Here is a 13,347-nt window from a genome sequence, read left to right as displayed (position 1 = left end):
GTTCCACGATTGGGATGGAATCAGCATTGCTCCTCCTGAATCCGAGGTTCGACAATAGGTTGGACCCTCCCTTCCAGCACTCTAGAGTAAACTTTCCCGGGGAGGCTGAGAAGTGTGATACCCCGGTAGTTGGAGCACACTCTCCGGTCCCCCTTTTTGAAAATGGGGACCACCACCCCGGTCTGCCACTCCACAGGTACCGTACCTGATGCCCACGCGACCCTGTAGAGACATGTCAACCAAGACAGTCCAACAATGTCCAGAGCCTTCAGCATCTCAGGGCGGATCTCGTCCACACCTGGCACCTTGCCACCAAGGAGCTTCTTAACTACCTCGGCGACCTCTGCCACGGATATGGACGAAGCTTCCCCCAAAACTTCAGGCTCTGCCTCCCCCACAGAGGATGTGTTTTCCAGGTTCAGGAGTTCCTCAAAGTGCTCTTTCCACCGCCCGACAATATCCTCAGTACAGGTCAGCAGTTCTCCACCCCGACTGTACACAGCCTGAGCAAAGCCCTGCCTCCCCCCCCCGAGGCGCCGGATGGTTTGCCAGAACCTCCTTGAGACCAACCGAAAGTCCTTCTCCATAGCCTCGACGAACTCCTCCCACACCCGAGTTTTTGCTTCTGCGACTGCCGCTCTTTTGGCCAAGCGGTACCCGTTAGCTGCTTCAGGAGACCCCCGAGCAAGCCAAGCCCAAAAGGCCTCCTTCTTCAGCCTGATGGCTTCCCTCACCGCCGGTATCCACCAGCAAATGGAGGCTTTGAACATGGACCACTCAGATTCCATGTCCCCAACCTCCCCCGGGATGCAGGAGAAACTCTTCCGGAGGTGGGAGCTGAAAACCCCACGGACAGCGTCCTCCGCCAGACGTTCCCAGTTCACCCTCACTACATGTTTGAGTTTGCCAGGTCTGTCCAGCAGCCTTCCCCGCCACCGGATCCAACTCACCACCAGGTGGTGATCAGTTGACAGCTCTGCTCGTCCCTTCACCCGAGTGTCCAAAACATATGGCTGCAGGTCTGACGATACAACTGTGAAGTCAATCATCGACCTTAAACCCAAGGTGCTCTGGTACCAAGTACACTTATGAGCAGCCTTATGCTCGAACATGGTGTTTGTTATGGCCAATCCATGACTAGCACAGAAGTCCAATAACAAAACACCGCTCGGGTTCAGATCAGGCAGGCTGTTCCTCCCAATCACCCCTCTCCAGGTTTCTCCATCATTGCCCATGTGAGCGTTGAAGTCCCCCAGGAGAATTATGGAGTCCCCGGGTGGTACCCCTTCCAGGATACCACCCAGAGACTCCAAAAAGGCGGAGTACTTTGAACAGCTGTTTGGTGCATAAGCATAAACAACAGTCAGAGTTTTCCCCTCTGCAACCTGAAGTCGCAGAGAGGCGACCCTCTCGTTCTCCAGGGAGAACCCCAACAAAGCAGCGCTCACACCCGCCCAGCACCTCTCACCCTGGGCAACTCCGGAAAAGGAGAGAGTCCAACCCCTCTCCAGGATTCTGGTTCCGGAACCCTTGCTGTGCGTGGAGGTGAGCCCAACTATATCTAGCCGGTATCACTCCACCTCCCACACCAGCTTGGGTTCCTTCCCTGCCAGTGACATTCCACATCCACAAAGCTAGTCTACGGCACCAGAGGGCGGTGCGCCGAGACGCCCGCTCCTGCCTACTGCCTGGTTGGCATAGCACCCGACCCCGATTTCCTCCTCAGTGGGGGTGGGCCCACCGGGCGGCGACCCCGTGTTATTTTTTCGGGCTGTGCCCGACCGACCGAGCCCCATGGGGCCCCAAGACTCGGCCACCAGGTGCTATCTGACAAGCTCCCCCCCAGACCTGGCTCCAGGGAGAGGCCCCGGTTTCCCTAGTCTGGACGAGGTAGCGGCTTTCTTCTTGGGTGTTGTCATCAGGGTTTTCTGAATCGCTCTTTGTCTGGTCCCTCCCCCAGGACCAATTTGCCTTGGGAGACCCTACCAGGGGCTATTGTCCCGGACAACATAGCTCCCAGGATCACAGGGACACTCAAACCCCTCCACCGCGATAAGGTGGCGATTCATTGGGGGGAGCGACGTCTGGAGTGACCTGCTTCACCTGCTGCCTCCGCGACCTGGTCCCGGATAAGCGGAAGTCAATAGATGGATGGATTTTACTATTCCTTATTAATCCCATGAAGGGAAATTCTGATTTCCGCATATCATCAATTAGCCTTCAGAGGTCAGCCATGGTACGGCGCCCCTGGAGCAGGAAGGGTTAAGGGCCTTGCTCAAGGGCCCGACAGTGGTCGCATCGGGGTTTGAACCTCTGACCTTCGGATCACTAGTCCAGAAACTTAACCATTGTGCCACCACTGCCCCAATGTGGTAAATGACTATTCTAGCTGGAAACGGCTGATTTTTAATGGAATATCTACATAGGGGTACAGAGGAATATTTCCAGCAACGATCACTCCTGTGTTCTAATGCTACATTGTGTTAGCCAGTGGTGTTGAAAGGCTAATTGATGATTAGAAAACCCTTGTGCAGTTATGTTAGCACATGAATAAAAGTGAGAGTTTTCATAGAAAACATGAAATTGTCTGGGTGACCCCAAACTTTTCATTGGTAGTGTAGGGTTGGCCAGGTGGGGCCACCGAACATTTTGGGTAAACTTGGATTACACTTGAAGCGCCTTTCTACCTTATTGGTACTCAAGAGTTCTGTTCAATGTTTCACATTCACCTATTGTTTCACTATTCAGTCATTCACACACACATTCACATGGCCACAGAGCTTCCATGTAACTTGGGGTTCAGTGTCTTGTCCTATGACACTTCGGCATGTGGAGGGGCTGCCAACCAGTGACGTGGAAACTAAGTCCCAAATCATGGGCCAGAGTGTAAGACTTGACCGTGTTCAAATGTCCAAAAAAGTTTCTTAAAGATCTTCCAAAAATCACCAAGAGAAGTCAGCATTCAGAGGCAGCAGGATTTGTTGTCTACAGAAAATCCAGGAGTAGTTCTTATCAGTGATAACACCACAAGAAAAAACAGATATACTGAGCTGTGCACCGTCTTTTATGCTCTGAGAGTAGGTCATTTTTCCACGCCTATAGGGCGTATTTTTGGAGTGACAGTTTTGACACCATTATACTTTTCTAAATCTATTTCTTGACATCAGGTCATCATACTTCCCCCTAGACCACACTTTAAAGAGGACATGCACATTAGGTTATCATTAGGTAATGTTTTACAGAGAACATGTCCAGACATGTTCAGACTCTGCCTTAGCCCCTCTGCACATTTTACCCCTATTATTTAGAGATCTTAAGTATACACCAGTATGTTTTGAGTACTCCACATTTCATTTTTCTACAAAGCATTTGATCTGTCTTTACACCGAAAATACACGTTTTACTTTATGATCTTCAAGCCATGTGTGTCCTCCACAGACGCACACCACACCATCAAAAAACATCAGTGATTACTATAACCTTCATTGTTGTGTATTTTATACACGTCTTGAGTCTATTCTTCAGTTTAATAGCATTTGCCATAATTATATCATCTTTTACTCTTAGCACATCGTACCCAAAATTATTATGCCACGCCAGCCACAGCTGCCCTGGGTATGGAAGACTAAAACCAAAAGCCCTAGAAATTCTGTTATGCTGTTCTAATATGTAGACTAATTGAAAACAAAATCATTGTGACAGTTATGAAATTGCATTATGACATACATTGGGTTCTTATTTCATAGTAAAGGTTACTAATTATCTGATGTGCACAGACTGATACAGGCGCAGTTCAGATTTTTGGTTATTTTGTGTGTCTACAGTTTTAAACAGCCCAGGATAAAAGGTACTGCAGAGTATATGAAGGAAAAGTTCTGAATAGGAAAACACCGGTGTATTTATGATTTGAGAATTCTGTCTGTCATGTTCATCTGAGAACAGCCAGTTACGGTAGACAATAAATGTTGCTTCATTAATACTAAGCTGCCTGTTGCTATGTTTTGGTTGCCACTTTAATTATCAAAAAGGTCATATTTTTTAAAGCATCAATACACAGAATGTTACTGCTGCAGATATCCTGGTGCGAAACCAACAAATCTTTGATATGACAGAAAAATATTTTGACATTAGTGAATAGATCTGACTTTTACAATCAATATTCAGCTGTGTAACCAGTGTGTCAACTGTAGCTGATGAAGTGGTCAAGGCAGATGTCCGCCTTCACCGGGCCTGCTTCCTGAGATAAGGGAGCTTTGGATTGTTGTGTTCTCTGTTTAGAAGTCGTAAGGTCTTCAGCTTACTATGTGAAATGCTGTGAGAGGATGTGGATTACAAAAAAAACTTGTTTATGAATGGAACTGGCGTATCAATGAAAGTGAACTGAATTGAAACTGTGGCTGTGACTGCATGACAGCTCGCCTGTCTGAAGTGTAGAAAAATAAATTCTGTCTCCATGTCGGGGCTAATGTATAAGGAGTGATATAATGCTGTTATTTTGGGTGGAAATTCACGTAGCTGTCTTGTATATTTGTTCTTCTGCTGATGCTGTAAGAATGGAGAAGGTCTGATTCGGAGACTGCATACATCCCACTTTGAAAGGTGCAGCTTTCTTATCTAAGACTATGGACACATTTATTAAAAAACCGAACCCTTGACAGTCCAGAGTTGATACCAAGCCGCTTGAAGTTGAAGTGAACTGAATTTGAAGAAAGTGATGCACTTCCTGTGCAACAGTTGAATGCAGGTTGCAGAATTCCCTTGTATAAAATATGTTTATGCATTTAAACCTAAGATCACGTCTCTGACAACAAAAAACTGAAAAACCTTGAAAAGACTAATCCTATCTTTGACATACGTATAACGCCCAAAAGTGGGCCTGGACCAAGGTGTGTTTGCTGGGTATAGGTATGTGGATGCTACACTTTATTTACTAAGTAAAGAGCATTAAAGACAAAAATGACAGACCACAAGAAACATGAATGGCTGATACAAAGCTAACTTCTATAGTATATTTACAAAAGTGCCATACAGCAAAACATTGTCATTTCACAAGTAATTTCAGTTTTCTGGATGCTTTCAGCAAAAAGACCCACAGCAGAAAAACCTATTTATTCAGCTCTCGAGTGGTGGCAGATAGCCTCACCATTAACAAACAAGAGAATTTTTACATTTAAAACCTGTGTAGAGTTAGAAGACTCTGGACAAATGAAGAAATGAAAAAAAGGATATCAGGAGAACATATCTCCCAGTGGTACAGCTGATGAAACTAATGCTCACTTAAATATAGAGATCTGTAGGTCCAGAGATATGTGAAGCTGCAGCTACTTCATTTTTTCAGCTTGATAGTGTTTATAGGGTAGAGATGAAGTTGTAGGTTTGACCACTGCAATAAGTTATTTGATTTCTTCAAGTGAGATGTTTCTGCTATAAATGAACATACCAGTGTTTTTCATGTCTTAACCCATAGTAGGATTAGTTCATAACAATGTGGGGCCTTATAGCTTTGGCTTTATTAACACCCACCTTGAAAAAACAAAAACATACGTAATAAATAAGAATAAGAATTTCCAGATAGACATTGCATTTCATTTGTAGATTGCAGAAAACTAAGCTGTTCATATCAAATAATAAATTTCTGTAAACATTTTTTCTTAAAGTTAAGGGTATTTTTTTTAGAGAAATACAAATTTGGAATACAGATTAGGATTACTGCCCCCTAAAGGCTTCAATTTACCAGAGGCTAATAAGCGAACTTGAAAACATCAAAAAAAGGTTCCTGTAACATAGTAGCAACATGCAGCACTTTTAAATTCTCTGCTCACACAAGCTTTAAAACAGCTAGAGTCTGAGAGAAAACAAATCACTGCAACTGAACTGCTGAGTGGCTCTGCTCACAGGGTAAAACTTAGCCAAGCTATAGACTACAACTTCAGTGAATGTTTGCAAGCATATTCATGCTCTTCAGGTCATTGTAGTCTTCTATGTGTTGCATCATCAAATCATGTTTTCCCAATATTTTTTTTATCCTAGTTCTTTTTTATGAATTAAGCTCCACATTTATGAACTCCACTGGAGTCGATGGGAAGTGGTTGGGGTGGATGGTGGGGCCTACAAAACGCACAACTGGGGCCCAGGTTTGCATACTGTCTGTGGACTATGTAACTAAACCATCAATCACCAACATATTTGTATATATGCTTGTATAATATAGTAATTAGTAGCAGAACTTATGGAATTGCACCCATGACTTTTATGTAACTGTTCTGCTAGAATGCACTGCTTTGAAAAAGCAACAGTGTAGACGGATATGAAATCAGACAGTACACATTCTTACACTTTTTTCAAGTCATTGACTGAGCTGCTTAGCTTGCTACTGACCACTAGAAAGTCAGCTGACTTGGAAAGCATGTCGCCAGCTGGCCAGCAGTTAACTCACAGCTCGCGCAGTCTGCTAGTTAGCCTGACCAAACTTCTAGCATTTAATTTAACCAAATTAGGTGTCACCGCATTCTGATGTGACCAGACTCGAATATTATTCACATTTAGTAGTTTAAGGGGAAAACATAACAAACACTAGCATGATCCTACAGCACTTCACTATACATGAAGTCAAGCACTGGTCATTTAAAAAAATAATTTATACTAAAGTATATTGAACTCCCAGCCAACCGTAAAAAGAAATTGCATGTGACAAAAGAATTATTACAATTTCATACTTGGTATTCAAAAAGCTGCAAGACAGGAAGAACAAAAGTCACAGAACAAAGGAAAAGAGACAAAATGTTGGACTTTAAAGCTTTTGTCTAAATAAAGTTAAAGCACAGGCACAGAAACGTGACAACATGGCAAGCTGTTGGCCCACTTCTCATCCATGTGGAGGGTGGGCAGTTTTGTATACGAGCTCCAGAGGGTATGGCAGTCATGTAGAGAGTCGATGAGGCCTCAGAGGAGTCTTCCAACCTCTATTTTCATGCAAAATGCTATCAACAGTGAAGGGACCAATAGCATTTGAAATATTCTTAGTAACTCCATCCTTTAATAACAGACGGGTGCTGTGACACTCTGGTGGACATCTGAGTGATAGCACTAACCAGTGAAAATACAGACAGACAGAAAACAGTCTTTGCCTGCTGGAGGGGGAAATCTGAATGTTTCGCGGCTTTAAATCAGCGCCAAAGGAGATTGTGTTGCTTTATAAAACCTGCTGTACTCCTACAGCCTTCTTTGGGTATAAAAAAGTCACTGTTATACCATGGTGTTGCTCTCGCCCACTTTGTCCACATACTGAAAGAAAAGACAGAAATCATGTTAAGAACCATCTGGTTGTTTTTCAGCTCTCATGTGTAAAGCATGACTTGACACAGACTTAGGAGCTTTCAGTGAGATGCAAAGTGTTAGTGTGATTAAACCGATGGCTGGACTGCTCTGTTTGGCCATTATCCTGCATCATTTCTAAAGGACAACATGCATGACTTGAAGGGACACACCACAGGTGAACAGGACAAACAGGATTACTTTCTGACATTTCTGGTCATTTTTATATGGTGCTTCATTGAACAATACTAAATCTGTAGTCTGACTCACCAGATTTACACTACAGGTATAAGCCTGTCATTTCAGTTGCACATTTCCTGCCACATTCTCCTCCAATTCAACCATCTGCATGTTACTGTCTTCCAAATCACTTATACTTTGGGGAAACAACAACCTCAAAGTAATGACCTACCATTCAACAAAGGTTTGCAGTAAGGCAGGACTCTTTAGTTCTTTCACAAAATTAGCCATTATAATTGGATTGCTTGTCTACCTGCAAATGATCCACAAAAACATTTCCCCCAGACACAGTTTTGAAGTGTCACTGCTTGAATGTCAATGCAATGACAAAGTACATATCAGTTTTCTAAGAGAGTTGAACTTTGTGTGTGATTTCACATTACTGACACTGCATCACTAAAATCATAAGCACCTTACCATATCATCTCAACACTGGCTGTGGCTGTATTGGTGTTTTTCATATGGATTTTTGTTTTGATTTCATTATGGGACTTCTGAGTCAGTTAAGAGGGTAGTGAGTTCAGTTCAGTTATTATCTCCTGTGTTCAAAATCAAAAGTGTGCCATACTTACTGTCTGGTCGGCCATTTATTGTAATGTTACAATTCTGGGTGTGTAAAGTTAATCACTATATAGCTGCTTTGTATGGCTTAACAGCTGGTGTGGTGACGACGCAAAGAGTTGATTATTAAGTGGCTCAAATTACAATATAATGCTCACTACTGGGTTTGTGTTATATAGGAAGTAGTGAACAAGGGGGTGATTTAGTTAGGCTCAGAAAGGGTCAACTTTATGAAAATATCCTCTGCTGGAGTGTGAAACACAGCCAGGTCCAGATAATGTTGATTCCTATAGAAGAGGCTGTCATATTACTATATTTAATTTGATCAAAGTGAAGTCAGAATCCACTTTGTGGGGAGACATGACAGCTAAACAAGAGTCATGTCACATCATCTACTGTAATTCAGAGAAGTTCTGTTGGAGTATGAACAGCTTCGTAAAAGAGCCATCATTTGCAAAAAAAAAAAAAAAAAAGCATTATTGATGCTAATAAGTCTTTAACAAGCTATGCAAAATGTTTGTCTCATTGACGGTGACGTGAACGCCAGTACCTTATGAGCAAAATAGCACAGCATCAGTCAGCTTGTCAAGGTGTTGAAAGTGAGATTTTATGGAGGCTATAACTTGGACTTCATACTTTTGTTTTGCACAGTTTAGAAAACTGTGTATTTTGCCAAAAAATGGTAATATTAAGTCTCAGGACTGATCAATTTTACAACTTACCAAACTTCCTAGTGGTGTGTGCCTTTAAGGTCAAAAAAGTAAATTAAGATGAAAAAAAGGGATTACAAGTTTTCAAAAGTGAAATGCTTCCATTCTATGATGAGGCATGTTAGATATGTTAGCATGCAAGGGAAAATCGGCAGTGACTGACCACGACTGCTGATTGTCCTCAGAGCCTTACGAAGGCTTTAATAAAAAATAAAAACAGAGAGACATTCACCTCAAAACAAAGCTTCCCACACAACAGCATGGTAGAAGCATGTTTATTAGCCACAAACTAAATATGTGTATTTAACAGTGACAGTCCCTATTTAATTTTATTTTTGTGTTGGAAACATCCTGACCATGTGTACTGAGATTTTGTGTCTGTAGCTGAATAATACGGGCAGCAAGCGGACTGCCACTCCAGACAAACTGAAAGTGTATTTTATTAATCCAGCTGTGAAGTGCAGGGAGTAAGTTGTCATTTGATTGTGGCAGTTTGGTTAATCTGCTGTGGTTGAGGAGTTTGAACAGGGTGATTAATGAACAAGAATAAGAGCCATGCTGCATGTAAGCATAGCAGAGCTGCAGGGCTGCTGCAGCGCTGGGTAATACTCACTGCACTGATGAAGGGCAGGTTTAGAATAGAGCCAAGGACAGGTATTCTTCTGATAAAGCCTACCACCACTGGGAAGAAACCTCTGCATATGATGACAGTGAAGAGAATTAGAAAGAGAAAAAGGCAAACAAGGACAAATAATAACATGTACGGTAAACATGTGTTCAGACTACAAGACATAACTGTCTGATAAAATGGTTACTTTGTCAGATCAGGGATTTTAGAGTCAGAAATTCCTGACTCGCGTCATCACAGTTTCTTTTTCATCTTTCATGACTTGTGTGACATCAGAAAGAGGGAAGAGCCAGGGACCTCTAATTGAAAACTAGAACGTAAACAAGTATGATGTGTGTTTAGAAAAGCCAATCAGTGAAGGACAAAATTACTGGGGAGCTGTCTGTGGTTGGCATGCAGGGTCTTTTGGAGTGCCTGAAGATCTAAATAACCCCCCAAATATTCCACTGAATTTTTAAAATGACAAATAATGAGGATGCCTTCAAAGTACAGCACAGATGATAACGACCATAGACCTGTGGAGGCTGAACACACCTGAGGGCTATATCCACGACACATGATGTCGGCAGAAGTGGCTGTCCATGCCATGCATCTTTGATGTAGAAGGCAATGAACTTCAGTAGGTGTATGTAGTACGGAGGAAGTTCCCATTTTACCCCTAGTTTTATTTTGCACAGTGCAGGTGTACTGAGCAACCAGCAGAAGTCACTAATGCAGTGATAAGATGAGGAAACCTCACTAGAATCACAAAGTTTTACCCTGAATGGCCTTTAGGTCCAGTTTTTGTCTGGAGGAGACCAAAAACTGTTTCACCCTGAAGCTAGAACACCAAGGCACAAGCCAAGCAATGTTGTATGTGCAGTCCAAGCAGGGCACAGACCCTGAAGGGGAGACTAAACAACCACTCCACAAGCTCATCTGGACAGAGAAAGAAGTTCATGAAACCATCATTGCTAAACTGAAACAGCCATCTTGTAACAGAGGAGGGGGTGTAGGACACTATTTATCAGTTCAACTGCGAGGTGCATGCCACTGTAAGTCTCAGGCCATTAACAGGAGGTAACCATATGATTTGGGGGTTAGAATAAATACCTGGCACTCTCCATCACACAGGTAAAAATGAGGAACCCTCTTAGATGAGAATTAAAATGTCTTCAAGAACCAAAAAGTCCAGCTGCCTTCTACTGAGGCACTTAGGCTTACTATGACGTAGATGACTGAGAATTTAGACAGACATGTTCTCACATACTTGCATTAAAACCAGACGTACTGCTGCAGGGAACTGAACCACGTTCTCTACTGTAGTGCTGATTAAGCTCCCACAGTTACTGATGCTGCTTTTTAATTTGTCTAGATCAAATCACATAATTAGCTAGAGGACCACCTGAATACAGACAAGACAAAAGTTCACACTGTATTTACAAGTTGATAATGAAGAGCTCATGACGTCATTAAATAACTGACAACAGATGTCTGGGACAAAACACCTGAACTGCATTTGGGAGAGCTTGGGACGAGTCATGCTGCCCTGGTCATGACTGGAAGTCTTTGAGAAACCTTGTCTCAGATTCTATCTTTTCTGATTTTCGTCCTATTCTTTGCTCCCGTATATACCTTCTCCTAGACACACACTCAGTAACAGTGATATACAAGTGAATTTCAGAGCAGATAACCCACATTTATATCTCTCCATCAACCTGCTGATTGATGGATAACTTACATTGTGCTTTTCTGAAACGTCTTGTAACTTTCTTTATCTCACCATCAAACAAAAACACATAATATTTGCCACTTCCAATCTAACAGGTGAAATAATTTGCACCCCCTACATTTCCTCTTACCTGAACAAGAGGAAAAAACCATAGATCTCCAGCACAACTCCAATGATGGGCCAGCCAATCAGCACAACAAACACTCCTCCCAGGAAGAAACTGGTGGCCTTCATCTTGTGTTTCTGGAAAAAGAAGCGGAATGTCCTTTCCAGCCCAATGACAAAGGCGAGTCCAGCAACAAACAGGATCTACAGTGGAAAAGGAGATGGTTCAAAATCAGAGAGGGGTTCAGTACTGCAAGAGGATGAAGGAAAAGAAATCTTTTACAGCATCATGTGAACAGACTCCACTGCAGGAAAGCACAAACTCATGCTGGTGTCAATAATGGGAAAAGGGCCAGAAATTTAATCTAATATTATTGATAAATAAAATGATAGAGATGTAGAAATAATAGATATGTCGCCAATCTGAACAATCTGAAAACAATGGTGTAATGAGACACTTTTACAAATTTAAAGTCTGCAGAGAGATTCCATTCCATTTCTAAATATTCTGCTCCATTCTATTTTTAAATAAAGAAGCCTTTTCACATCTCAGAAAGAAAACCCCGATGGCATCATGGTGAAGACATAGTTTAGCCTTTGAGATTTAGGAGGGGCGTGGAGTTGAAAGAGGTTCCATGTTTCCATGGATTGAAGTGTCTCTAAGCGATCTGCAACTGCATGATGAGAGGTGGATTCAGTGTTTTTAGCTTGACCTTTTCTAACAGTGCTCTCACTGTTTATGTTAAACAGTGTTTGCAGTACAGAAAATGAGTTACTGAGGAAGAAAGTCTAGCTCTTTCATACTTGAGAATTTGAGTGAAATGTGAGGAAATTACAAACAAGTTAGATAATTCTGTTATGGCTGGGCTTAGGGTGGTGATCTTAACCCATGCTTTTATGATACCACAAAGCTGGATATGATATTGATATATTACATGATTTGTGGATTTACCAACATACAGATAGCATTAGTTCAAGCAGTAATACTCACATTTCCAATGGCCAGAAGTGCTTTGTCAAAGAACAGAATCATTCCAAAGAAGAGGAAAAACACGCCAAAGCCTGTTAATCCCATTCCAATCTCTGCAGGACACACAGAGACAGTTTACATGATTAACAGAACTCAACTTACATGATAAAATAAAAGTGATTAGCCACTCCTTGGTGCCAGCCTCCACTGCCTTACATGTTTAGCTCTCAAACACTCATACTGTAGGGACCTAAAGTGGGATTTGCATTGTTGTGTGTGGTCAAGTTAGAGGAAGGTGCAGTGGAGGGAGACTGTCCTACTAAATGTTTACATGTTTGGGTGGTTCAGGTCCAGACCACTAGTTGTTTTTAGAGCAGTATAAAGTTAATGGCGGGTTTGTTCTGCATATCATATTGCAGTCCTCCACATACTCAAACTTAGGACTGAATGAATTTAATTTACACTACCTCTATGATAAATATCAGAGCAATAAACACAACAAACGTAAATCTGTGTAAAAGAAACACGTTGGGACTTCCACAGGAGTTCCGATGTTTACTCTGAATCAGAAGCTTAAGTTGCTTGAAGTTATGGTATGGCTAAGAGCGACTTAGTAGTAAGATTTAGCTATTTGGGCCACTGTAGGAAAAGCCCATAAAAAAGAAAGCTAATTTTACTAGCACTGAATGCTAACTGCTAGTTAGCCAGCTGCAGCAGATGAAGCCGGTTGAGCAGCAGCAGCAAACTACACAAACACTTAAATAACAGAGGTCTTACTTTGGGAATCCGTTAACGAAATCATCCTGGCGCCAGATAAATGTGTGAGGATATAAGACAAGCAGAGGAGGAATTATAAAGAATCTAAAAGTGTTCTTTTCAATAATTTGGATGACAGCTGCCACTGCAGCAACAGCCACGTCTTCCGGAAACACACCTTCTCACGATGTCGTCTTCCGGAACACTGCCGTGTTGCATTCAAAGCTGCAACGTTCCTTCTTTACTGATATAATTAATAATCTCACCATCTACAATAGAGCTCATTTAACATGTATTCACTCTACTAGTTTGTTACAAATTTATTGGAGTAAATGTGGCCCGAAAATTTAGT

General features: G+C 42.2%; 1 protein-coding gene across 3 annotated transcripts; it reads right to left on the bottom strand.

The window, feature by feature from the left end:
- Positions 1-7: 7 nt before the first annotated feature.
- Positions 8-13,168, bottom strand: golt1ba (golgi transport 1Ba). 3 transcript variants are annotated; one of them, XM_023277700.3, is made up of 6 exons: positions 13,017-13,168; positions 12,261-12,352; positions 11,295-11,473; positions 9,439-9,520; positions 8,989-9,023; positions 4,981-7,284 (listed from the first exon to the last, which is right to left on the bottom strand). In XM_023277700.3, exons 1-5 carry the CDS (start codon positions 13,039-13,041, stop codon positions 9,015-9,017), a joined length of 387 nt encoding a protein of 128 aa, XP_023133468.1. In that variant the 5' UTR covers positions 13,042-13,168; the 3' UTR covers positions 4,981-7,284; positions 8,989-9,014. The 3 variants fall into 3 exon arrangements, with proteins under 3 accessions (XP_054862758.1, XP_023133468.1, XP_023133467.1); XM_023277699.3 differs by lacking the exon at positions 8,989-9,023; XM_055006783.1 differs by lacking the exons at positions 9,439-9,520; positions 11,295-11,473; positions 12,261-12,352; positions 13,017-13,168 and having other exon boundaries at positions 8-7,284.
- Positions 13,169-13,347: the final 179 nt, after the last annotated feature.

The sequence above is a fragment of the Amphiprion ocellaris genome, chromosome 21 (assembly GCF_022539595.1).
Source record: "Amphiprion ocellaris isolate individual 3 ecotype Okinawa chromosome 21, ASM2253959v1, whole genome shotgun sequence".
NCBI lineage: Eukaryota > Metazoa > Chordata > Actinopteri > Pomacentridae > Amphiprion > Amphiprion ocellaris.
Note: the sequence above shows the minus strand (reverse complement) of the source record. Positions and strands in the feature narration are given on the sequence as shown.